General features: G+C 52.6%; 1 protein-coding gene across 1 annotated transcript in view; it reads left to right on the forward strand.

Moving 5' to 3' along the window:
- IL2RG (interleukin 2 receptor subunit gamma) overlaps positions 1–15,681 on the forward strand; it is a 45,715-nt gene extending 30,034 nt beyond the window's left edge. Inside the window, exons 5-8 of the mRNA XM_030210297.1 lie at positions 3,886–4,048; positions 6,606–6,705; positions 13,034–13,118; positions 14,366–15,681. Of these exons, the coding sequence (XP_030066157.1) occupies positions 3,886–4,048; positions 6,606–6,705; positions 13,034–13,118; positions 14,366–14,590 (573 nt within the window). The 3' untranslated portion in view covers positions 14,591–15,681. The remainder of the gene's footprint in view (positions 1–3,885; positions 4,049–6,605; positions 6,706–13,033; positions 13,119–14,365) is intronic.
- Positions 15,682–27,498: the final 11,817 nt, after the last annotated feature.

The following is a 27,498-nucleotide window of genomic DNA, read 5'->3' on the forward strand; positions in this document are numbered from 1 at the left end:
GCAAACACTTTATAATTCCTATAGATCCAGGATTATTTTATTTCTAAATAAATACAGATTTTATTTGTAGTCTTTAGCTCAGCGTTTTCCAAATTGTGAACCACGGCAAACTCACAGGGGTGCTTCGGAAGGAGAGGCATAATAAGCACAAGCTGATTGGTCTCCTGCTTCTGTGCCGGGACCTGGGTTATCAAGTGTTAACGCGTTAATTCTGCTCTGCTGCCGGTCACGGATCGGCGTTTTCTTCCTGTGACAGAGCAGAGTTAACGCGTTAACACCCGATCGATCGCACGGTCCTGGCACACAAGAGCAGGAGATAGACCGAGGGAGCACAGCAGAGGCAGAAGCATGGGCGTAGACGGGGGGGGGGGGGGGGGGGGGCGCCGCGCCAGTAAAAAAAAAAAAACAAGCAGGCACGCGCTCCTCTCCGTCCGCTTGGCTTCCCTGCCCTTTCTGACTGCGTCCCACCTTCCTCTGACGTCATTTCCTTTCAGGCTGGACGCAGACAGAGAGGGCAGGAAAGCCAAGCGGACGGAGAGGAGCGTGTCCGTCTACCCCTCTCTCTTCCTCCCTTCCTCTGGCGCAGGCAGCAGTCTTTTCCAGCGTTCCTGGCAGCAGTAGCGTTGTACACGCTGCCTTTGGCTCTGCCCCGAAGCCTTCTCTTCAAGTTCCTGTTCCCGCATAGGTGGGAACAGGAACTTGAACAGAAGGCTTTCAGGGCAGACCGAAGGCAGCGTGTACAACGCTACCGCTGCCAGGAACGCTGGAAAAGACTGCTGCCTGCGCCAGAGGAAGGGAGGGAGGGAGGAAGAGAGGGGGTAGACGGAGTCACAATCTTGGACCTCGCGCCGGGGGGGGGGGGAAGGGCAGCAGATGGAAGATGGATGGGACTGGGAGGGGTGGGGAGCAGAGGGAAGATGGATGGGACTGGGAGGGGTGGGGAGTGGAGGGATGGACCAGGAGATGGATGGGATTGGGAGAGGTCAGGCACAGCAGAGGGAAGGAGCAGAAGATGGATGGGACGGAGGGATGGTGAGCAGAGGGAAGGAACAGAAGATGGATGGGACTGGGAGGGGTGGGGAGCAGAGGGAAGGAGCAAGAGATGGATGGGACTGGGAGGGTGGGGAGCAGAGGGAAGCCTACTGGAAAGAAGACACTGCATAAAACAGAAGACACTGGGACCAAAGCGAATAGAAAAACTAAATGATCAGACAACAAAGGTAGATACAGAATTTATTAATTGAAATATGTCAGCTTTTTGAAATGTGCATCTGTGATATTTTGCCTGTAAATTTCAATTCCTTCCTCCATATTAGCATATTAATTTCCATATGTATATATGCAAATGAATATGCTAATAAGCTCCGCCAATCCTTTGCCCCCCCCCCCCCCAAATGAAACAGTCAAACTACGCCTATGGGCAGAAGCTACGAATTATAGCTTTGTTTTGGGCAGGGTCTCAAAGATAACAGATGACTTGTAAGCCTTGGGCCTGATTTCTCTCTTCTTTCCTCTGTTTCCCTGTGCTTTTTTTGGTTTCATAAACTACCCTGAAGGGCAGCCTAATATCTTATTATAAATGGATGAATGTATTGCATAATCATCAGTCAACAGGTGCAACACAGGTCATTAAACCCAGGTCATTTCCGGCGACCAGCATTGACTATCGGGGTTTATTTTGGCCACTAAAAAGTTAACCGGCTACGCCAGCATTCAGCGCTAACTGCTTAACTTTTTAGCGGTCAACGATAAGCCTGCTATTTAAGTGGCCTATTTTGATCACTCAGCATAGTCAACCGGATTGGCTCTGAATATCCACACCTCATTGGCTATGTTGTACAGCTAACCACTAAGCAAGATATTCAGCAGCAGATAACCGGTTATCTCCCGCTGAATATCCATGGTTAGACGCTTAAATGCCATTCCTGGCCAATTGGGAAGTCAGTACTTCTGTACTTAAGTCCCACATTATGAAGAGGCCTGGCAGCAAGGCTTGGGATGGCTTGGCTACTGTTTGGAAACAGGATACTGGGCTAGATGGACCATTGGTCTGACCCAATATGGCTACTCTTATGTTGTCTAGTCTCATACTAGCTATAATGGCCTTCTATATATCATAATGAATAGCAAGATTCCAGAGTAGCAACATACCATGCTACCAATCCCAGGGCAAGCAATGGCTTCCCTCATATTGGTCTCAATAGCAAACTATGGAGTTTTCCTCTAGGAATTTGTCCAAACCTTTTTTAAATCCAGATACGCTAACCGCTGTTACCACCTCCGGCAAAGAGTTCCAGAGCTTAACTGTTCGTTGAGTGAAAAATATTTCCTCCTATTTCCATGTAACTTCCTCGAGTGTCCCCTAGTCTATGTAGTTTCAGAACGAGTGAAAACTCGATTTACTTCTACTCATTGTACACCACCCAGGATGTTGCTTTACAGGTTATTCTTCACACTGGATAGAGCAGCCAAATTTTATGGAACTGAGGGAAACTCTTGCTGGGGGGATGGTCCTTGGGAGGAAGGTTTTTCCACATTTGGTGGCACTGTGACCCAGGAGCAAAGCCAGACACCCAATTTTGGGTGGGCCTGGGCCCAAGATGGGTGGGCAGAAGAACCTCTCCCCGTCCCACAGGTGATTTGGTCTCTCCTTCTCTCACCTGCATGCCATAAGGTCTCTCAAACATCCCTCCCTCTCCTGTATACCTTTTAAATAGCATATTTTCACCAGCTGCGAGCAGCAACTAATACAAACTGCTCATGTTGGCCCCACACCCTTCCCTCTGCTGCAACTTCCTGTTTCCACCTAGGCAGAAATACATCAGAGGGAAGGCTGTGGGGCCGGTGTGGCGAAGATCTGCTGCTACTTACAAGGTATGCAGGAGGGACACTTGTTGGGAGTTTTCAGCTGGTAGGGCTTTGGGGATCCCTGCCAGCCACATCATAGGTATGCTGCTACTGGGTGGGCCTGAACCAGGCCCACCCAAGCCCACCCTTGGCTACGCCACTGCTGTGACCAGATTAAACTTATTGGGAACAGCACTGTTGAGAAAATCAGAGTATGGCTTGTTGGGACTGAAACAGCCAAACCTCATGAAAGATGAGGCACAATTGTTTCCATAGCACCTAAATGGAAAACTGCTGAGGAGCTACACTGCAGACTGTGAGTGATTTCTGGGTTTTCACACTTAATAGCACTAAAGTGAGATACAGAAACTACATTTACTAAGACATGTAGGTATGAGAATAAGGAGAGACCTGGGAATAAACAGAGCGTAGAGACTATTTTCCTCTGGTCTATCTATTGCAGAGACAGGGGAGTGGGTAACCTGGTCCCTGGGGTAGGGGGGAAGTGAGGGGGGATTAAAAAAAACAGTTCTTTTCTGCTCATTATGATGATCTCTGTTAGCGCTTGTTCTCATAAATGTAGAAGGAACCCAAAGAAGAGTCACTTGGACTATTGAGTTGATATCCACTAATCGGTTATGAAAGTGCATAAGGTTAGAAAGCAAAAAATCTGTCCTGAGCTAACTGGACATCGGTCTGAATACGGGCAGGTGCCCAGTTAACATCCGTATGACAGCAATGACCTGGATATTCCGTGTCAGACCCAGGCATAGAGTATCTCAGCTTAATTCCACCTAAAACCCGGTGACTGCTGGCAGCTGAAGGTCAGGCCTAGTGAACATCTATCAGATTCTGTGCATTCCTTCCAGTTTATGCAAAGCTATTTCTTGCAGATTCATGGTAGATGTGCTGACAGCAGACTACACAGATAGTTCCAGAGGACCAGGTGGAGAACCATTGCCTTGTACTACTATGTTCATGCCCTCACCAGAGTCCGGACACATTTTAATGCCCCCCCTACTTTGTTTTTTCCCTCAGGAGCAGAATGTGAACACGTTTGACTTCTCCTATCCCAGCGTGGACCCTGAGAAGCAATACACATTTCAAGTCCGCAGCAAGATTAACAAGTATTGTGGTAACAGTGTCATCTGGAGCGAGTGGAGTGATGCCATCACCTGGGGAAAAAATGCAACCACGCCTGGTACAGCTACTATCTCAACACTCATGGGCTGGGCTAGGTCCTGATTCTCTCACCAGGCTGTCAATACCAGCTCTGTCTCCTTAATGACCCCCCACCCCCCCCCCCAAAAAAAAATCCTCCCTCCTTCAACTTTATGCCAGAACACATTTTTTGTTTGGGGGGGGGGGGGTCAGGTTTCATATACTTTATAATGCAAATTAGAGAAATCATTGACCATAATATCCAAAAGCAGCATATAAGAGTCAAATGAGCTTTCCAAAGTGTACGAGAAAAAGATTGTTGTAGCTACCTGACAAATTCTCCAAATTACCAGGCATTTCTGTACCTTCCTTTCTCAACTCAGTCAGAGTTGGAACCATTACCTTTGTTAAATCTGTAATTGCTTGCCAAATTGTCTCTAGGGTTATCTCTAAAGGTTTGCTTAAGACACCCGTAGAATCCATCATAGCTTTTCCAATAGTAGTTAAGCCCCAGCCTAGAGATTTCCTGGCAGAGACAACTGAAGCGTTACCTTCATTTTGAAATTAAACTTGTTCAGCCACAGTCTGGATATTCAACTCCCTACCCAGGTCTTATGAAGCTTTCAAGCTCTTCTCCACTGCCCTTTTTAATGCTGTTGGTAGTTGCCCATGAGTTCACAATTTTTGTGGTGCCTTCTATGAGGCCCATACTTGCCTGCTGCACTATCTTTGATGGGCAAGGATCGAGGGAGCAGGTAGTTGGTTGAAGGTCTCTTAGGATTTTGTCAAGGCTCTCCTCTGTCATTAGGTTAAAAGTACATAAGTAATGCCATACTGGGAAAAGACCAAAGGCCCATCAAGCCCAGCATCCTGTCCCCGACAGCGGCCAATCCAGGTCAAGGGCACCTGGCAGCTTCCCAAGCATACAAACATTCTATACATGTTATTCCCCATCTGTCTTTGTTAGGAGGGGGTGAGTTTGTGCACCCCTGGTTGACTGGTTGGGCACTGGGTGGGATTGCCTGTAAATCCTGGTGGAGACTTAAAAAAAATTTTGTTGGCAAAGTATGCAGCAAAATCATTGCCGTTCAGTTTAGACTGGGCAGGCTGGTTCTGTTGTGGGGGTTGCAGTAGGCTGTTTACTATACTGAACAGCTGCTTGGTTGAATTGGCAGCCTGTGCAATACACCGAGATAAATATTGGGTTTTTTTTGGCTCCTGTTAAGTCTTGATGGTACTTTGTCAAGTGTTTCCAGTTTATCGCCTTCATGCTTAAGGGTCCAAAGTTCTGGAGGAAACCAAGGTGAGCGTTTGTGAGTGGGGCATAAGACCTTTTTTAGTGGTGCTGTTTTCTGTACGGTCTTGGCAAAGTGTGTATTCCAAATGTCAACCTGTTGCGACACTGTAGTTGTCTTTTCATGCACATGTGGATAGACCAAAGTCTCCAAGAAATTCTCAACGGTCAGCTTTGTTTTGTCTCTGATCTCCTTCCAAACTCTGGGAGGTGCCATTTGTTTCAGGTGGTCACTTAGGGAAAATTAGAAAACGCTTTGTCAATGAAAGGGGTGTTATTTCAATACTGCTATCCAAGTATTCTGGGATGTCAACCCCTTTGTAGAATATCATCTAGTATGTAACTCTTTTGATGGGGTGTAGAAATCCAAAAGAGCAGTATGCACTATGGGGCAAGAGACTGACACACATGGATCAGGAGAGGAGACTTTGGGGTGATAACATCTGAAGATCATAAGGTGACAAAACAATGTGACAAGGCACTGGCTTTTGCCAGAAGAAAGCTAGGCTGCATGGAGAGAGGAATAACCAGCAGAAGAAAGGAGGTGTTGATGCTCCTGTAGAAGTTGGTGATGTCCCACTTGGAGTACCGTGTCTAGTTTTGGAGGCCAACAAAAATAGTAAAAAGTTTGTGCCAAAGGATGTGTGAGAAGGGAATAGAAGACCAGAATATGTATACGTAGAGGAGATATGTTACTACTTGAAAAATATTAATATACAAACAAACCTCTTCCAGAGACATAGGGGAGGTAGAACTAGAGGACATGAATTAAGGTTGCAGGAACCTACACTTAGGAGTAACTTCAGGAAACACTTTTTCACAGAATATGTAGTGGATACCTGAAACACCCTTCCAGGACAGGTGGTGGAGTCAAAAACTGTGAGGGAATTGAAGAATGCATTGGGATACACACGGGATGCCTAAACAGAAAGTGGATGGAAACTCAGCATGGCTGTTGAGGTGTTATGTTGTGCAAGAGTAGTGGGACCCACGGCCAAGGCTGGACAGACTTCTATAAATGTGTCCTGCAATTGTCAAAAGACAGATGAATATTTGGCAACTCCAGTATTGGGGGAACTCTAATGCCAATGCCAGTTACAAACTCCCAAACCTCTTTACCCAAAGTCAACACACATACATCCCCTTCCTATACCAGTTAGACACCCCCAGACCCCTTTACCTACAGAAAACACACACACACATCCTTCCACCTTTTGCTAGTATATGTACAGCTTTAAGTTTTCCATCAACTGTAAAGCCAGGCAAGCTACGTTTTTTAATTGAGTCTTTCTTTCTTTATCAGGTGCCTCAGATGTGGATTTCTCTGTTCCAACAATGCTGCTGACGACTATGGTCTCTGTATTTTTCCTATTTGTGCTCTTTTTCGTGATCAGAAGAGAGAGGTAAGCTTTCTGATGTTCATTTCCCCAACCCCTCATATGCACCTGTTCTGTAGGATAAGGATCGTGAAAAGTATGGGGGTGGCGCTAACAGAGGTTTTGTCCTGTAGGTGGCGCTTAATTCACCTGCTGATAAGGGTGGAAGTAGAGCAGATGCTGCCCTGGGGGAGGTGCTGTTCTTCTCATAGTGACACTCTGGAAGGCACTGTCCTTTCTCTATAGACACCATGAAACTAGGGTTACCATATTGGCGGAGACAAAAAAAAAAGGGGGCCGGAAAAGGTCAAAATGGTTGCTACCTTTACTAAACAAATATTTAATTGTAGTTCATGAACACACATCAAGCAGTGACTTACTTACAGTACAGCAGGAGACAATCTACTTTTCAAGAACTTCCGGATTTGAGTTTGACTGAGTCTGAGCCCAAGCATATTTATCAGAAAAGGGCAAATAACTCTACAACTTTGGTTGGCTTCTGAGATACGTGTGAAAGTCTTTGCATTACGTATGCTTAAATTTGTGCTGCATGAACAATATTCCTTTGACAGATTCAACTAGCAGGGGAGCAGAGAGGGGATCAGCAACGCCTTTCTCTCTCTCTCTCTCTCTAGCACCCCCATGTGTCCAGACTGACTAATAAGCCAGAGATAGTTTGTGGATAGATGTGTTGGTCATAGGCACGTAAAAGAAAAAGAGGACATTTCCCTAAAAATTAAAAATCCTAGAGAACATCTCTAGAGACATCCAAAAAGAGGACATGTCCTCTTAAAAGAGGACATATGGTAACCCTACATGAAGCTATCTTGAGCAAGCACTACACTGCAAAAAAAGCAGTATCCTTCCCATTCTGATGATATGGGCCAGATCAGTGAACGAAGGCTCTGCAGTTTGAACATAAAACCATAACAATATAGGCTACTGGGCTAGATGGACCTTTTGTCTGACCCATCATGAGAAGTCCTGTTCTCCGTGTTGGAATATGGAGCTACCAGGGGCAGGAGCAATGCAGGATGATCCAGTGCCAAAGAAGCCAATTAGACCGCCAGGGCCTTTGGAAGGTAAGCCTGGGAAGGGTGGGTAGAGTTGCTGGGCAGCCCAGGGTGGGTGGGGAATGAATTTTTTCTCGGGGAGGTGGGAAGCTGGCAGCAGCAGGAGGGAGCAGCGGCAACAGGAGGGTGGGGATCACAGCCACAATTTCAGTTCTGGTTCCAGTCGAAACTGAGCGGTAGATTTCCACCACGGATTTGGTTTTGGTTGTCCTGTATAATCGATCCACGTTTACCTGTTCACTCCACAGGCTTTTGTAGACCTTTATCATAGTCCCCTCAGCTGTCTCTTCTGGGAGCTGAAAAGCCCTGACCTCTTTAGCCTTTCCTCGTGTGAGTTCCATGTTCCATCCCTTTTATCATTTTTGTTGTCCTTTTTTTTTAAATTTAAAAGGTCTTTCATTGAAAACAAAGCCATAACAACATTCCTTTCTAACTTCATCTCAAATGTAATTCTTTATCCAATATTCATCTTAAATGTAACTTTATTACCACTTCTTAAAATACAATGTAATTCTCTATCTCTGATATCTTCCATTGTAAGCCACATTGAATCAAACATGTTTGGAAAATGTGGGATATAAATGCTGCTATAAATAAAATTATCAGTTATATGTAACAACAACCATACAATTAATTTATTTATTTCTTTGTTGCATTTGTATCCCACATTTTCCCACCTATTTGCAGGCTCAATGTGGCTTACATTATTCTGTAATGGCGATCGGCATTTCCAGAATGAAAATTACAAAGTGGTATTGCATTAAAGTTCATAAGTGACAGAGTAGATTAAGCAGTCAATTAACCATAATGGAAGAGAGTAAGTGCTAACAAAAGCCATAGCACTAGCAATTGACATGAAATATTTTTCATTTTATATATAGTAAAGAATGAAATGAAATCCCACTCCCAGGCTCCAAATGTTGCCCTTTGCTGTAGGTTTTCTAATTCCGCTATAGCAGTCATTTTAGAAGGGCTTATTCGTGTTTGAGACATGCATAAACCCATACTTAATAACTTATTTTTCATTAACATCTAAGTTCCCGTTTTGCAAAGCCGGGATATGCACCATTAAATACCAAGTGGCATGCACATAGAAAAGGGGTGTGGTCTAGGCATATTTTGGGCGGGATTAGGGCATTCCTATCAGATATGTGTGTATTCCCCATTTCAGGAGAATAAATGTCAATAGCTTAAAGATCGATTTCAGGATTCCCACCTGCTACCAAGCACATTTAGGTTATATAAGTACATAAGTATTGCCATACTGGGAAAGACCAAAGGTCCATTGAGCCCAGCATCCTGTTTCCAACAGTGGCCAATCCAGGTCACAAATACCTGGCAAGATCCCAAAAAAGTACAAAACATTTTATACTGCTTATCCCAGAAATAGTGGATTTTCCCCAAGTTCATTTAATAACGGTCTATGGACGTTTCCTTTAGGAAACCGTCCAAACCTTTTTTAAACTCTGCTAAGCTAACCGCCTTTACCACATTCTCTGGCAACGAATTCCAGAGTTTAATTACACGTTGAGTGAAGAAAACTTTTCTCCAATTCATTTTAAATTTACTACATTGTAGATTTTAGGAAACTACTACTACTACTACTTAACATTTCTAGAGCGCTACTAGGGTTACGCAGCGCTTTACAATCCAACAAAGAGAGACAGTCCCTGCTCAAAGAGCTTACAATCTAATAGACAAGTGAACGGTCGGTCCAATAGGGGCAGTCAAATTGGGGCAGTCTGGATTCACTGAACGGTAAGGGTTAGGTGCCGAACGCAGCATTGAAGAGGTGGGCTTTAAGCAAAGACTTGAAGATGGGCAGGGAGGGGGCTTGGCGTAAGGGCTCAGAAAGGTTGTTCCAAGCATAGGGTGTGGCGAGGCAGAATGAGCGGAGCCTGGAGTTGGCGGTGGTGGAGAAGGGTACAAGAGGAGGGATTTATCCTGTGAACGGAGGTTACGGGCGGGAACGTAAGGGGAGATGAGGGTAGAAAGATAGTGAGGGGCAGCAGACTGAGTGCATTTGTAGGTAAGAAGGAGAAGCTTGAATTGAATGCGGTATCTGATCGGGGATGGGATCAGAGGAACAAGTGGTGCATTTTGAGGAGGAAAGAAGGCGGGCGGTTTCCTCCTCTGAGATATCAGGAAAGGAGGAGAAGGAGGTCTGGGTTGGTTGGTTGAGGGAGAGGGTTGAAGGGTGAAGAGGAGGAGGTGGCTTGGTAGTGAACTCAAGGTTGATCTTTTGCACCTTGTCGCGGAAGTAGTCAGCCAGTGATGAGGCTGCCCCTTAACACCCCAGTGGTTTTTGTCCTCCCAAAAAGCCAAACTGGCAAGGCATCCTGGTCTCAGTGACAGCGCCAGGAAAATATACATTTATACTTCTAAATTGGCAAAGATAAACGTTCGTTGAAAAAGTACAAAGACCAGGGGACACTCAATGAAATTACATGGAAATACTTTTAAAACCAATAGGAGGAAATATTTTTTCATTCAAAGAATAGTTAAGCTGTGGAACTCGAGAATGTGGTAACAGTGCTTAGTGTATCTGAGTTTAAAAAAAGGTTTGGACAAGTTGCTGGAGGAAAAGTCCATAGTCTGCTATTGAGATAGACACGGAGAAGCAACTGCTTGCCCCAGGATTGACAGCATGGGGTGCTGCTACTAATTGGGTTTCTGCCACATATTTGTGACCTGGATTGGTCATTGCTGGAAGTAGGATACTAAGCTAGATTGACCATTTGTCTGGCCCATTATGGCTATTCTTAATAGTAAATTTTTTGGAATCTAGTGGATTACAGGACCCGAGGCAACATGGTTTCACTAGAGCCAGGTCTTGTCAGACAAATCTGATTAATTTCTTTGACTGGGTGACCACGGAGTTGGATCGAGGGAGAGCACCAGATGTGGTGTATTTAGATTTTAGCAAAGCCTTTGACATGGTTCAGCATAGCCGACTAATAAATAAACTGAGTGCCCTCAGTATGGGCCCTAAAGTAAGTGACTGGGTTAGGAACTGGTTGAGTGGAAGGTGACAGAGGGTCTTGGTAAATGGAGCTCATTCTGAGGAAAAGGATGTTACCAGTGGTGTGCTGCGAGGTTCAGTTCTTGGGCTGGTTATTTTTGTAAGCAATATTGCTGAAGGGCTGTCTGGTAAGGTTTGTCTCTTTGCAGATGGTACCAAAATCTGTAATAGGGTAGACACCCATGATGGTGTGGATAACACAAGGAAGGACTTAGCAAAGCTAGAGGAATGGTCTGGAATGTGGTAGTTTAGATTTAAGGCTAAACAAAATGTAGGGTCATACAGTTGGGCTGCAAACCCAAGGGAATGGTACAGTTTAGGGGGTGAAGAACCTTTGTGCACAAAAAAGAGGAGCAGGACTTGGGTGTGATCATATGGGATGATCTTAAGGTGGACAAACAAGTAGAAGGATGCTTGGGATCATAGGGAGAGGAATGGCCAGTAGGAAAAAGGAGGTGATGATGCCCCTGTATAAGACTCTGTTGAGACCTCATTTAGAATATTGTGTACAATTCTGGAGAAGCTCCTTCAAAAAGATATAAACAGAATGGAGTCAGTGCAGAGGGCGGCTACTAAAATGGTCAGTGGTCTTCATCATAAAGCGTATGGGGACAGACTTAAAGATCTCGATATGTATACTTTGGAAGAAAAGCGGGCAAGGAGAGATATGATAGAGACATTTAAATACTCTGCGGCATTAATGCATAGGAGGCAAGTCTCTTTCAATTAAAGGAAGCTTTGGGATTGGGGGGGGGGGCATAGGATGAAGGTGAAAGAGGATAGACTCAAAAGTAACCTGAGGAAATACTTCTTCATGGAAAGGGTGGTGAATTCATCGAACGGCTTCCTGGTGAAAGTGGAGGAGACAAAAACAGTATCTGAATTCAAGAGAGCTTGAGACAAGTCCATAGGATCTCTAAGGGAGTGATAGGGAAAGTAGATGGCATGGATGAGCAGACTGGGTAGGCCATAAGGTCTTTATCTGCCTTCATTTTTTTCTGTTTCTCATGGTTTGAAGTAGATATTGAATAGAATAGGTGACAGTATCAATTCTTGTGGTACCCTGTAGATTAGCACCCATGGAGGCGATGAGGTGCTACCGAACAGTTTGGACCATTGCCTTGGATCTGAACCAAGCGCTGATACCTACTTCTGCCAGTCTTGCTAGCAAGTTAGTGTGATCCACAGTGTGAGAAGCTGATGAAAAATCCAGCAGTATTAACACCAAGTTGAATCTCTCTGAAGATCATCTAGTAGGGATATGAGGACTGTCTCCATTCAATAACTGGGTCTGAATCTAGATTGGCATGGATGTAGCCAACCAATGTCTAATTTGGGCTTTTTTAATTAAATTAAAACATATTTTATCAATAAACCCACAAAGTCTCTTCTATCTCATGCTGTAAGTCATCAGTTTGAGAAGCCTTCTCCCTGTAGGACTCTTTTCTCTGATCAACATTGGACTGAACTGCATTCTTGTGTCGTCACCAAAGGCAGCAAAGGAGCTGTTTGTGTCACTATCCACACAGATTGCACGGAAGTGATAGCATGAAGTTGCCTCCCATTGGCTGGCACAGAAGAGGAGAAACTTGCAACTGGCAGCATCAGGTTAACAGGTGATGGAGGACAGAGAATGGAGGTAAGTTATTTAGAAGCAGGTGGGACCAGCTTGAGCAGGGGAGAAAAGAGGGAGAAAGGCTGGGTCACGAAGGGGGAGAGAACGGCTGCCAACATGGAAAAAATTAAAGGGAGACCATCCACAAAGCAGTTAAAGAAGCTCTGTGGGAGGTAACGTAGTGTTGAGGACACCTTCCTATGCTGAACCTTGGGGGGGGGGGGGGGGAATAAAGGTAATGGGTTTTTTTTTTCTTGATTGTACGTTAAACAACATTGCAGGTCAAAGAAAATAGCCATATGTCTGAATTTTCACAAATTTAACAACCCCTTCCCTTCCCCTCCATCCTTTCCTCCCTTCCCTCCCCACACTACAAGAGCAAAACAGAATATTAGATTGTAAGCTCTTTTAGCAGGGACTGTCTTTCTTCTATGTTTGTGCAGCGCTGCGTACGCCTTGTAGTGCTATAGAAATGCTAAATAGTAGTAGTAGTAGAATATCCAGAAGAAGAGATGGATAAAGTCTTTACCAACTGAGGATCCGGCTGTGAGCAGCTGGCTGCAGTTGCCCAAAATCTCTATGATTTTATATTTAAATTTAGTATTGTAATCTTAAATTTCCTCTTTTATTCTGTTCTATTTCCAGAGTGTGGCTGATTATTGTTCCAAACATCCCAAATCCTAGCAAGAACTTTGAAGAGCTTTTCCAAACGCATAATGGCAACTTTCCTGTAAGTTCTCTACATTCTTCCAATTTAGTGTCGGCAAAACAAGTGGTTCCAGCTTCTGACACCTCAATATTAAGGATATTCTCATGGGGCTACAGTAATGGATAATTGAATGGGGGAGAGCCAGCTCTCATTCCTGTGTTCACGGCCTTCCACGGCCCCTGCAGGAAGGAAGGTCTAGTTATTGCACAATATGACACCTAGTGGCTAGATCAAGAACCAAGGCGTAGAGTGAGGACTAGATGGTCCTTCCAAAAACATGAGGGAGAGTAGAAGATCCTTGTACACAGTATTTATTCAAATACATCTAAAAGACTCGACACAGCATCGTGTTTCAGCACTGAAGCGCCTGCCTCATTCAAATTACACAGTTTTAGCTCACATATATTGTACATCTACTTGCAAGGCTTCTGAGGCAGGCGCTTCAGTGCTGAAACACAGTGCCCTGTCAAGTCTTTTAGATGTCTTTGAATAAAATACTGTGTACAAGGATCTTCTAGTCTCTCTCATGTCTTTGGAAGGACCATCTAGTCCTCACCCTACTCTTTGGTTCTTCATCCACTTCTCTCGTAGGGATTGGTGTTCCTCCACTTTACACGTTTTGTTTTCCTCAGCTAGTGGCCAGACACTTATGAGGTTCTGGAGGGAACTGTGGTCTGTGACCCTCACTCAAGGTGTCATGTTGCTAGAAATGATGGAGGAAATGGTTAAAAATTAGGGACTTCTCCAGGTAGATGTGGATGAAGACTTCTAGTTCCATAGTCTCATAGATGCTGGTTCCATTTACACTGGAATCCAAAGAGAGCAGGATGGAACTGCAGGGCTTCTGAAATAAAGAGACATGGAAAAAATTATACTTGTGATGAAGGAGGACATGGTTAACTTTGTATATTTAGAGATCCCCCTCCTATGAAAATAGAAACAGTGCAAAGGAGAGACTCCCTCCTTTCCAAGAAAAGAGAAGCAATGCAAGAATGAGATATGCCCCCTTCCAAGAAAAAGAAGCACTGCAAGGGAGACACCCCCTCTAAGAAAAAAAAAGCAGTACAAGGGAGAGAGACCCCCCCCCCCCTTTACATGAAAAAAAGTAGAAGTACAAGGGAGAGAGAGAGACACTTCCTCCAAGAAAATAGCAGTGCAAGGAGACAGAATTTATCTATGGGCTTGAGCAGTGTCTCGTACAGACAGATGTATCCATTATCCCGTCAACATACCTTGTCCTTCTCACTCTGTGTCTCTGTCTCCACAAGGAATGGGCAGGAATGTCCAAAGACATCGTGGACAGCTTCACCCCCAGCTACAACGAGACCCTCTGTTACGTGAGTGAGGAGCCTCTGCCTGAGAGAGGAGGGGGAGAGACGGGTCTCTGCCTCCTCCCAGAAACCAAACCCCAGGCCGTTTCTTCTACCGCCACAGACCTGCCAACTGGAAACTCTCAGCAACTCCCGTACACAGAGTCATGTATACCTGTGTAAAGCAGAGCGACGTCCACACCTCATCCACAGGCGCCTACGGACAATATAGTCATACTAGATCCTGTGTAAACTAGGAGACTGATATGTAGTGGGAGGAGGGAAGGGTCTCCACGGAAAGATAAGTGCTGTATTATGCAGTTAATTTTCAGCTGTACCCCTGGAACACCTCTGATCCCTTCCTCTCCTCTACACATATCTATTGGCCAAATATTGAGATGCCTGGCCACAGGTTGTACATTGTCCTGACTGAAATTTTTAGCCCTCACAATCTATGCATTTAACGGTTTTGAATGTTGATCTGGCAGGACCTCCTGCCATCTAAACACTCACAAACACAATCTTAAAGTCAGGATCATTCAAGCAAGTCTTGTACCAAAAATTATTCAGACGCATACTGGAATCATTAAAACACATTCGACAAGATTTGCACTAAATCCCTGATGCCTTCCACCTGTTGCTGCAAACTGAGCTCCTCAGGCCCACAGGTTTGTTGCACAGGGTGGACGGTGGCTTAAGGCTTTCTACCCTAGAAGTGGGCTCAGTCTTGGTCCTGGCCCCTGGCTCTGTACTGCTGTAGCCACTAACATCTGTGTGCTGTAAACATATTCCCTGTCGGGCATTTTCCAAGCTCTCTGTTCCTGTGGTTCTTTTCTCATTCTCCTCTCCCTCTTCCCTCACTTCTTTGGCTCCCTCTGCCCTTCTCCTCCCTCCATTTTCAGCTCTTATCTTTTGCTCACTCTGTCCTACTCCCTTTTATTTATTCTCTAACCTAATTTCGTAGTCCACTTTTGCATCTTCCATTGCAAGGGTTGGTTACAATGCAAAAGTCAATTTCAAGCACACAGTTTAAAAGCCAGAGGTCTGATGTTATCCGTTTAGCATGAGATGTTGTTAAATGAATAATTCCTTAGAGCTGAAAATTCTGGACCAGCTCCTGCGTTACCTGTGGCTGGACATAAGAAGATGTTCCAACAGAGGTGTTCAGGGAGAAGGACTCTGATTCAAAGGAAACTTTCTATATCCAATTTCTCCTTCTTGGGCAGCCAACTCTGGAATGCCCTCCCTAGACCTATCCGATCAATCAGTGACTAACTATCCTTCTGGAAATCACTAAAAACCCATCTATTCAAGCAAACCTACCCAAATGACCCAAACTAATCCTAGGATCCCTTCTACCCAACACATATCCAGAAGACAACGACAATGACCCAGACTGTATCTTCCACCATATTTCTCTATGCTTCTCCCATGTCCCATTCCCCTCCCACCTACGCTACCCCTCCTCCCGTGCTCACTCACCCCTTGTTCTTTACCTCTCCTACTCCCTTCTCCCGTGCCCTTCTCTACCTACATGTCTCTTCCATTATTCTGTTACATTTAATTTATATTTCTCTATCAATACTCTGTAATCCCTTCTATTGTGTAAGCTGTGGGGTACAAATGTAGTAATAATAATAATATTCAGCCACTCTCTGGTTAAGGTGGATTCTATAAACAGCTTCTCCCTGTAAGTTAAAGCTACATATTACACTTAGAAGCCTTATTCCTTTCTGTGCCTTAAATGGGAGAGTTATGGTACTTTTGATAAGTGGGAAATAATATCCTTTCACAGACTTTTGTTTATTTAGGGGGCTCTTTTACTAAAGCTTAGTACATGCTAAAAAAAATGAGCATACTAAGGGCTCCTTTTAGTGAGGTGCAGTAACGGATTTAGTGCATGATAATGATTAGCACACGCCAATATATAGCAATGGGCTGCATGCCATATGCTAAATCTGTTAGCACGCCTTAGTAAAAGGACCTCTATTTGCTAAGAACCCATTTGATACCTAAACTTAGCTTTATTAAAAGGGCAGTTTAGTCTTTTGTATACTATATATATTTTTTTTTAGATTTTTTTTTGTATATTTGCAGGGAGGGGCTTATTTTTATGTTTTCATTTTGGCTTGATTCATTGTGCTTTTTTTGTTATATGGATTAAACATTTCCTGTAAACCGTTTTAAATGTGGTAAATAAAATGAAATAAATGTTATATTGTTCTCCTACATTGATACAAGGCTGGAAGCAGTAAAAATGCAAAGCTTAGCCAAACTACAAAATCGAGAGGCATTTGTAATAATGTTTTGTGGTGAGAGCAGTTTGTTTCTCCATGAGTCAAATTGATTTCCGGGTTGGTACAGCACAGAAGTCACCACAGATATCCAGGCATCCAACCATCAGTTCAAGGGTCACCTGAGACCGTTGACAGTTTCAGCCGAACACGTGAGAACTGACTCTCTTGTTGTTGTTGTTGTTGTTGATACACTGCCTTTCCGTGGTACTACAGCCAAAGCGGTTTACAGATTACACACACGGGTACTTCACATTTTCTTTGTCTCTCGTGGGCTCACAGTGTAAGACATCATGCAATTAAGATCTGAAATGATAACTGCACAAGGGTCAGATGCAGTGGCATAGCCACAGGTGGGCCTGGGTGGGCCGAGGCCCACCCACTTAGGGCTCAGGCCCATCCAACAGTAGCACATGGTAATGAAAATGCTGCTCTCCACAATACTGGCACCTTCGCATGCTCAGTGTTCAGCGCATGCCTGCTGCAGACTACCAAGTTGGAGACTGGAGAGAAGCATTTTCCAACCAGCTGAGATATTTTTTTGGGGTGGGGGTGGGGGAGAGAACATTTCGTGCCCACCCACTTCTTGCCTAGGCCCACCCAACATCTGCTGTCTGGCTACACCCCTGGTCAGATGGTTTGCTTCTATAATCTGTAACAGCCATCTTTTCTACCTTTTCTCTTTATTAATAAACTAGTAAAAAAAGGCCCATTTCTGACACAAATGAAACGGGCGCTAGCAAGGTTTTCCTCAGCTCCCCTGCAGCCACCCATGTCCCATGAACCTCCTCTCTCCCCTGCCCCCCCTCCAGCCACCCATGTCCAGCGAACCCTCCTCTCTCCCCTGCCCCCCTCCAGCCACCCATGTCCAGCGAACCCTCCTCTCTCCCCTGCCCCCCCTCCAGCCACCCATGTCCAGCGAACCCTCCTCTCTCCCCTGCCCCCCTCCAGCCACCCATGTCCAGCGACCCTCCTCTCCCCCTACAGCCACCCATGTCCAATGAACCTCCTCTCTCCCCTGCCCCCCCTCCAGCCACCCATGTCCAGCGAACCCTCCTCTCTTCCCTGCCCCCCTCCAGCCACCCATGTCCAGCGACCCTCCTCTCCCACCGCAGCCACCCACGTCCAATGAACCTCCTCTCTCCCCTGCCCCCCCTCCAGCCACCCATGTCCAGCGAACCCTCCTCTCTCCCCTGCCCCCCTCCAGCCACCCATGTCCAGCGAACCATCCTCTCTCCCCTGCCCCCCCTCCAGCCACCCATGTCCAGCGAACCCTCCTCTCTCCCCTGCCCCCCTCCAGCCACCAATGTCCAGTGACCCTCCTCTCCCCCTACAGCCACCCATGTCCAATGAACCTCCTCTCTCCCCTGCCCCCCCTCCAGCCACCCATGTCCAGCGAACCCTCCTCTCTCCCCTGCCCCCCTCCAGCCACCCATGTCCAGCGACCCTCCTCTCCCCCTGCAGCCACCCATGTCCAATGAACCTCCTCTCTCCCCTGCCCCCTCTCCTGCCACACATGTCCAGCGAACCCTCCTCTCTCCCCTGCCCCCCTCCAGCCACCCATGTCCAGCGACCCCCTGCAGCCACCCATGTCCAGCGAACCCTCCTCTCTCCCCTGCCCCCCTACAGCCACCCATGTCCAGCGACCCTCCTCTCCCCCTGCAGCCACCCATGTCCAATGAACCTCCTCTCTCCCCTGCCCCCCTCCAGCCACCCATGTCCAGCGACCCTCCTCTCCCCCTACAGCCACCCATGTCCAATGAACCTCCTCTCTCCCCTGCCCCCCCTCCAGCCACCCATGTCCAGCGAACCCTCCTCTCTCCCCTGCCCCCCTCCAGCCACCCATATCCAGCGACCCTCCTCTCCCCCTGCAGCCAACCATGTTCAATGAACCTCCTCTCTCCCCTGCCCCCCTCCAGCCACCCATGTCCAGCGAACCCTCCTCTCTCCCCTGCCCCCCCTCCAGCCACCCATGTCCAGCGAACCCTCCTCTCTCCCCTGCCCCCCTCCAGCCACCCATGTCCAGCGACCCTCCTCTCCCCCTACAGCCACCCATGTCCAATGAACCTCCTCTCTCCCCTGCCCCCCTCCAGCCACCCATGTCCAGCGAACCCTCCTCTCTCCCCTGCCCCCCTCCAGCCACCCATGTCCAGCGACCCCCTGCAGCCACCCATGTCCAGCGAACCCTCCTCTCTCCCCTGCCCCCCTCCAGCCACCCATGTCCAGCGACCCTCCTCTCCCCCTACAGCCACCCATGTCCAATGAACCTCCTCTCTCCCCTGCCCCCCTCCAGCCACCCATGTCCAGCGAACCCTCCTCTCTCCCCTGCCCCCCTCCAGCCACCCATGTCCAGTGACCCTCCTCTCCCCCTGCAGCCACCCATGTCCAATGAACCTCCTCTCTCCCCTGCCCCCTCTCCTGCCACACATGTCCAGCGAACCCTCCTCTCTCCCCTGCCCCCCTCCAGCCACCCATGTCCAGCGACCCCCTGCAGCCACCCATGTCCAGCGAACCCTCCTCTCTCCCCTGCCCCCCTCCAGCCACCCATGTCCAGCGACCCTCCTCCCCCTGCAGCCACCCATGTCCAATGAACCTCCTCTCTCCCCTGCCCCCCTCCAGCCACCCATGTCCAGCGACCCTCCTCTCCCCCTATAGCCACCCATGTCCAATGAACCTCCTCTCTCCTCTGCCCCCCCTCCAGCCACCCATGTCCAGCGAACCCTCCTCTCTCCCCTGCCCCCCTCCAGCCACCCATATCCAGCGACCCTCCTCTCCCCCTGCAGCCACCCATGTTCAATGAACCTCCTCTCTCCCCTGCCCCCCTCCTGCCACACATGTCCAGCGACCCTCCTCTCTCCCCTGCCCCCCCTCCAGCCACCCATGTCCAGCGACCCTCCTCTCCCCCTGCAGCCACCCATGTCCAATGAACCTCCTCTCTCCCCTGCCCCCTCTCCTGCCACACATGTCCAGCGAACCCTCCTCTCTCCCCTGCCCCCCTCCAGCCACCCATGTCCAGCGACCCTCCTCTCCCCCTGCAGCCACCCATGTCCAATGAACCTCCTCTCTCCCCTGCCCCCTCTCCTGCCACACATGTCCAGCAAACCCTTCTCTCTCCCCTGCCCCCCTCCAGCCACCCATGTCCAGCGACCCCCTGCAGCCACCCATGTCCAGCGAACCCTCCTCTCTCCCCTGCCCCCCTCCAGCCACCCATGTCCAGCGACCCTCCTCTCCCCCTACAGCCACCCATGTCCAATGAACCTCCTCTCTCCCCTGCCCCCCCTCCAGCCACCCATGTCCAGCGAACCCTCCTCTCTCCCCTGCCCCCCTCCAGCCACCCATGTCCAGCGACCCTCCTCTCCCCCTGCAGCCACCCATGTCCAATGAACCTCCTCTCCCCTGCCCCCTCTCCTGCCACACATGTCCAGCGAACCCTCCTCTCTCCCCTGCCCCCCTCCAGCCACCCATGTCCAGCGACCCCCTGCAGCCACCCATGTCCAGCGAACCCTCCTCTCTCCCCTGCCCCCCTCCAGCCACCCATGTCCAGCGACCCTCCTCCCCCTGCAGCCACCCATGTCCAATGAACCTCCTCTCTCCCCTGCCCCCCCTCCAGCCACCCATGTCCTGCGAACCCTCCTCTCTCCCCTGCCCCCCTCCAGCCACCCATATCCAGCGACCCTCCTCTCCCCCTGCAGCCACCCATGTTCAATGAACCTCCTCTCTCCCCTGCCCCCCTCCTGCCACACATGTCCAGCGACCCACCTCTCTCCCCTGCCCCCCCTCTAGCCACCCATGTCCAGCAACCCTCTTCTCCCCCTGCAGCCACCCATGTCCAATGAACCTCCTCTCTCCCCTGCCCCCCTCCTGCCACACATGTCCAGCGACCCTCCTCTCTCCCCTGCCCCCCCTCCAGCCACCCATGTCCAGCAACCCTCCTCTCCCCCTGCAGCCACCCATGTCCAATGAACCTCCTCTCTCCCCTGCCCCCTCTCCTGCCACACATGTCCAGCGAACCCTCCTCTCTCCCCTGCCCCCCTCCAGCCACCCATGTCCAGCGACCCTCCTCTCCCCCTACAGCCACCCATGTCCAATGAACCTCCTCTCTCCCCTGCCCCCCCTCCAGCCACCCATGTCCAGCGAACCCTACTCTCTCCCCTGCCCCCCTCCAGCCACCCATATCCAGCGACCCTCCTCTCCCCCTGCAGCCACCCATGTTCAATGAACCTCCTCTCTCCCCTGCCCCCCTCCTGCCACACATGTCCAGCGACCCTCCTCTCTCCCCTGCCCCCCCTCCAGCCACCCATGTCCAGCGACCCTCCTCTCCCCTGCAGCCACCCATGTCCAATGAACCTCCTCTCTCCCCTGCCCCCTCTCCTGCCACACATGTCCAGCGAACCCTCCTCTCTCCCCTGCCCCCCTCCAGCCACCCATGTCCAGCGACCCCTGCAGCCACCCATGTCCAGCGAACCCTCCTCTCTCCCCTGCCCCCCTCCAGCCACCCATGTCCAGCGACCCTCCTCTCCCCCTACAGCCACCCATGTCCAATGAACCTCCTCTCTCCCCTGCCCCCCCTCCAGCCACCCATGTCCAGCGAACCCTCCTCTCTCCCCTGCCCCCCTCCAGCCACCCATGTCCAGTGACCCTCCTCTCCCCCTGCAGCCACCCATGTCCAATGAACCTCCTCTCTCCCCTGCCCCCTCTCCTGCCACACATGTCCAGCGAACCCTCCTCTCTCGCCTGCCCCCCTCCAGCCACCCATGTCCAGCGACCCCCTGCAGCCACCCATGTCCAGCGAACCCTCCTCTCTCCCCTGCCCCCCTCCAGCCACCCATGTCCAGCGACCCTCCTCCCCCTGCAGCCACCCATGTCCAATGAACCTTCTCTCTCCCCTGCCCCCCTCCAGCCACCCATGTCCAGCGACCCTCCTCTCCCCCTACAGCCACCCATGTCCAATGAACCTCCTCTCTCCCCTGCCCCCCCTCCAGCCACCCATGTCCAGCGAACCCTCCTCTCTCCCCTGCCCCCCTCCAGCCACCCATATCCAGCGACCCTCCTCTCCCCCTGCAGCCACACATGTTCAATGAACCTCCTCTCTCCCCTGCCCCCCTCCTGCCACACATGTCCAGCGACCCTCCTCTCTCCCCTGCCCCCCCTCCATTCACCCATGTCCAGCGACCCTCCTCTCCCCCTGCAGCCACCCATGTCCAATGAACCTCCTCTCTCCCCTGCCCCCTCTCCTGCCACACATGTCCAGCGAACCCTCCTCTCTCCCCTGCCCCCCTCCAGCCACCCATGTCCAGCGACCCCCTGCAGCCACCCATGTCCAGCGAACCCTCCTCTCTCCCCTGCCCCCCTCCAGCCACCCATGTCCAGCGACCCTCCTCTCCCCCTGCAGCCACCCATGTCCAATGAACCTCCTCTCTCCCCTGCCCCCCTCCAGCCACCCATGTCCAGCGACCCTCCTCTCCCCCTACAGCCACCCATGTCCAATGAACCTCCTCTCTCCCCTGCCCCCCCTCCAGCCACCCATGTCCAGCGAACCCTCCTCTCTCCCCTGCCCCCCTCCAGCCACCCATATCCAGTGACCCTCCTCTCCCCCTGCAGCCACCCATGTTCAATGAACCTCCTCTCTCCCCTGCCCCCCTCCTGCCACACATGTCCAGCGACCCTCCTCTCTCCCCTGCCCCCCCTCCAGCCACCCATGTCCAGCGACCCTCCTCTCCCCCTGCAGCCACCCATGTCCAATGAACCTCCTCTCTCCCCTGCCCCCTCTCCTGCCACACATGTCCAGTGAACCCTCCTCTCTCCCCTGCCCCCCTCCAGCCACCCATGTCCAGCGACCCTCCTCTCCCCCTGCAGCCACCCATGTCCAATGAACCTCCTCTCTCCCCTGCCCCCTCTCCTGCCACACATGTCCAGCGAACCCTCCTCTCTCCCCTGCCCCCCTCCAGCCACCCATGTCCAGCGACCCCCTGCAGCCACCCATGTCCAGCGAACCCTCCTCTCTCCCCTGCCCCCCTCCAGCCACCCATGTCCAGCGACCCTCCTCTCCCCCTACAGCCACCCATGTCCAATGAACCTCCTCTCTCCCCTGCCCCCCCTCCAGCCACCCATGTCCAGCGAACCCTCCTCTCTCCCCTGCCCCCCTCCAGCAACCCATGTCCAGCGACCCTCCTCTCCCCCTGCAGCCACCCATGTCCAATGAACCTCCTCTCTCCCCTGCCCCCTCTCCTGCCACACATGTCCAGCGAACCCTCCTCTCTCCCCTGCCCCCCTCCAGCCACCCATGTCCAGCGACCCCCTGCAGCCACCCATGTCCAGTGAACCCTCCTCTCTCCCCTGCCCCCCTCCAGCCACCCATGTCCAGTGACCCTCCTCCCCCTGCAGCCACCCATGTCCAATGAACCTCCTCTCTCCCCTGCCCCCCTCCAGCCACCCATGTCCAGCGACCCTCCTCTCCCCCTACAGCCACCCATGTCCAATGAACCTCCTCTCTCCCCTGCCCCCCCCTCCAGCCACCCATGTCCAGCGAACCCTCCTCTCTCCCCTGCCCCCCTCCAGCCACCCATATCCAGCGACCCTCCTCTCCCCCTACAGCCACCCATGTTCAATGAACCTCCTCTCTCCCCTGCCCCCCCTCCAGCCACCCATGTCCAGCAACCCTCCTCTCCCCCTGCAGCCACCCATGTCCAATGAACCTCCTCTCTCCCCTGCCCCCTCTCCTGCCACACATGTCCAGCGAACCCTCCTCTCTCCCCTGCCCCCCTCCAGCCACCCATGTCCAGCGACCACCTGCAGCCACCCATGTCCAGCAAACCCTCCTCTCTCCCCTGCCCCCCTCCAGCCACCCATGTCCAGCGACCCTCCTCTCCCCCTGCAGCCACCCATGTCCAATGAACCTCCTCTCTCCCCTGCCCCCCTCCAGCCACCCATGTCCAGCGACCCTCCTCTCCCCCTACAGCCACCCATGTCCAATGAACCTCCTCTCTCCCCTGCCCCCCCTCCAGCCACCCATGTCCAGCGAACCCTCCTCTCTCCCCTGCCCCCCTCCAGCCACCCATATCCAGCGACCCTCCTCTCCCCCTGCAGCCACCCATGTTCAATGAACCTCCTCTCTCCCCTGCCCCCCTCCTGCCACACATGTCCAGCGACCCTCCTCTCTCCCCTGCCCCCCCTCCAGCCACCCATGTCCAGCGACCCTCCTCTCCCCCTGCAGCCACCCATGTCCAATGAACCTCCTCTCTCCCCTGCCCCCTCTCCTGCCACACATGTCCAGCGAACCCTCCTCTCCCCTGCCCCCCTCCAGCCACCCATGTCCAGCGACCCCCTGCAGCCACCCATGTCCAGCGAACCCTCCTCTCTCCCCTGCCCCCCTCCAGCCACCCATGTCCAGCGACCCTCCTCCCCCTGCAGCCACCCATGTCCAATGAACCTCCTCTCTCCCCTGCCCCCCTCCAGCCACCCATGTCCAGCGACCCTCCTCTCCCCCTACAGCCACCCATGTCCAATGAACCTCCTCTCTCCCCTGCCCCCCCTCCAGCCACCCATGTCCAGCGAACCCTCCTCTCTCCCCTGCCCCCCTCCAGCCACCCATATCCAGCGACCCTCCTCTCCCCCTGCAGCCACCCATGTTCAATGAACCTCCTCTCTCCCCTGCCCCCCTCCTGCCACACATGTCCAGCGACCCTCCTCTCTCCCCTGCCCCCCCTCCAGCCACCCATGTCCAGTGACCCTCCTCTCCCCCTGCAGCCACCCATGTCCAATGAACCTCCTCTCTCCCCTGCCCCCTCTCCTGCCACACATGTCCAGCGAACCCTCCTCTCCCCTGCCCCCCTCCAGCCACCCATGTCCAGCGACCCCCTGCAGCCACCCATGTCCAGCGAACCCTCCTCTCTCCCCTGCCCCCCTCCAGCCACCCATGTCCAGCGACCCTCCTCTCCCCCTACAGCCACCCATGTCCAATGAACCTCCTCTCTCCCCTGCCCCCCTCCAGCCACCCATGTCCAGCGACCCTCCTCTCCCCCTACAGCCACCCATGTCCAATGAACCTCCTCTCTCCCCTGCCCCCCTCCTGCCACACATGTCCAGCGACCCTCCTCTCTCCCCTGCCCCCCCTCCAGCCACCCATGTCCAGCGACCCTCCTCTCCCCCTGCAGCCACCCATGTCCAATGAACCTCCTCTCTCCCCTGCCCCCTCTCCTGCCACACATGTCCAGCGAACCCTCCTCTCTCCCCTGCCCCCTCTCCTGCCACACATGTCCAGCGAACCCTCCTCTCTCCCCTGCCCCCCTCCAGCCACCCATGTCCAGCGACCCCCTGCAGCCACCCATGTCCAGCGAACCTTCCTCTCTCCCCTGCCCCCCTCCAGCCACCCATGTCCAGCGACCCTCCTCCCCCTGCAGCCACCCGTGTCCAATGAACCTCCTCTCTCCCCTGCCCCCCTCCAGCCACCCATGTCCAGCGACCCTCCTCTCCCCCTACAGCCACCCATGTCCAATGAACCTCCTCTCTCCCCTGCCCCCCCTCCAGCCACCCATGTCCAGCGAACCCTCCTCTCTCCCCTGCCCCCCTCCAGCCACCCATATCCAGCGACCCTCCTCTCCCCCTGCAGCCACCCATGTTCAATGAACCTCCTCTCTCCCCTGCCCCCCTCCTGCCACACATGTCCAGCGACCCTCCTCTCTCCCCTGCCCCCCCTCCAGCCACCCATGTCCAGCAACCCTCCTCTCCCCCTGCAGCCACCCATGTCCAATGAACCTCCTCTCTCCCCTGCCCCCTCTCCTGCCACACATGTCCAGCGAACCCTCCTCTCTCCCCTGCCCCCCTCCAGCCACCCATGTCCAGCGACCCCCTGCAGCCACCCATGTCCAGCAAACCCTCCTCTCTCCCCTGCCCCCCTCCAGCCACCCATGTCCAGCGACCCTCCTCTCCCCCTGCAGCCACCCATGTCCAATGAACCTCCTCTCTCCCCTGCCCCCCTCCAGCCACCCATGTCCAGCGACCCTCCTCTCCTCCTACAGCCACCCATGTCCAATGAACCTCCTCTCCCCTGCCCCCCCTCCAGCCACCCATGTCCAGCGAACCCTCCTCTCTCCCCTGCCCCCCTCCAGCCACCCATATCCAGCGACCCTCCTCTCCCCCTGCAGCCACCCATGTTCAATGAACCTCCTCTCTCCCCTGCCCCCCTCCTGCCACACATGTCCAGCGACCCTCCTCTCTCCCCTGCCCCCCCTCCAGCCACCCATGTCCAGCGACCCTCCTCTCCCCCTGCAGCCACCCATGTCCAATGAACCTCCTCTCTCCCCTGCCCCCTCTCCTGCCACACATGTCCAGCGAACCCTCCTCTCTCCCCTGCCCCCCTCCAGCCACCCATGTCCAGCGACCCCCTGCAGCCACCCATGTCCAGCGAACCCTCCTCTCTCCCCTGCCCCCCTCCAGCCACCCATGTCCAGCGACCCTCCTCTCCCCCTACAGCCACCCATGTCCAATGAACCACCTCTCTCCCCTGCCCCCCTCCAACCACCCATGTCCAGCGACCCTCCTCTCCCCCTACAGCCACCCATGTCCAATGAACCTCCTCTCTCCCCTGCCCCCCTCCTGCCACACATGTCCAGCGACCCTCCTCTCTCCCCTGCCCCCCCTCCAGCCACCCATGTCCAGTGACCCTCCTCTCCCCCTGCAGCCACCCATGTCCAATGAACCTCCTCTCTCCCCTGCCCCCTCTCCTGCCACACATGTCCAGCGAACCCTCCTCTCCCCTGCCCCCCTCCAGCCACCCATGTCCAGCGACCCTCCTCTCCCCCTGCAGCCACCCATGTCCAATGAACCTCCTCTCTCCCCTGCCCCCCCTCCAGCCACCCATATCCAGCGACCCTCCTCTCCCCCTGCAGCCACCCATGTCCAATGAACCCTGCCCCCCTCCAGCCACCCATGTCCAGCGACCCTCCTCTCCCCCTACAGCCACCCATGTCCAATAAACCTCCTCTCTCCCCTGCCCCCCCTCCAGCCACCCATGTCCAGCGAACCCTCCTCTCTCCCCTGCCCCCCTCCAGCCACCCATATCCAGCGACCCTCCTCTCCCCCTGCAGCCACCCATGTTCAATGAACCTCCTCTCTCCCCTGCCCCCCTCCTGCCACACATGTCCAGCGACCCTCCTCTCTCCCCTGCCCCCCCTCCAGCCACCCATGTCCAGCGACCCTCCTCTCCCCCTGCAGCCACCCATGTCCAATGAACCTCCTCTCTCCCCTGCCCCCTCTCCTGCCACACATGTCCAGCGACCCTCCTCTCTCCCCTGCCCCCCCTCCAGCCACCCATGTCCAGCGACCCTCCTCTCCCCCTGCAGCCACCCATGTCCAATGAACCTCCTCTCTCCCCTGCCCCCTCTCCTGCCACACATGTCCAGCGAACCCTCCTCTCTCCCCTGCCCCCCTCCAGCCACCCATGTCCAGCGACCCCCTGCAGCCACCCATGTCCAGCGAACCCTCCTCTCTCCCCTGCCCCCCTCCAGCCACCCATGTCCAGCGACCCTCCTCTCCCCCTACAGCCACCCATGTCCAATGAACCACCTCTCTCCCCTGCCCCCCTCCAACCACCCATGTCCAGCGACCCTCCTCTCCCCCTACAGCCACCCATGTCCAATGAACCTCCTCTCTCCCCTGCCCCCCTCCTGCCACACATGTCCAGCGACCCTCCTCTCTCCCCTGCCCCCCCTCCAGCCACCCATGTCCAGTGACCCTCCTCTCCCCCTGCAGCCACCCATGTCCAATGAACCTCCTCTCTCCCCTGCCCCCTCTCCTGCC

This window comes from Microcaecilia unicolor, chromosome 7 (assembly GCF_901765095.1).
Source record: "Microcaecilia unicolor chromosome 7, aMicUni1.1, whole genome shotgun sequence".
Lineage (NCBI taxonomy): Eukaryota > Metazoa > Chordata > Amphibia > Gymnophiona > Siphonopidae > Microcaecilia > Microcaecilia unicolor.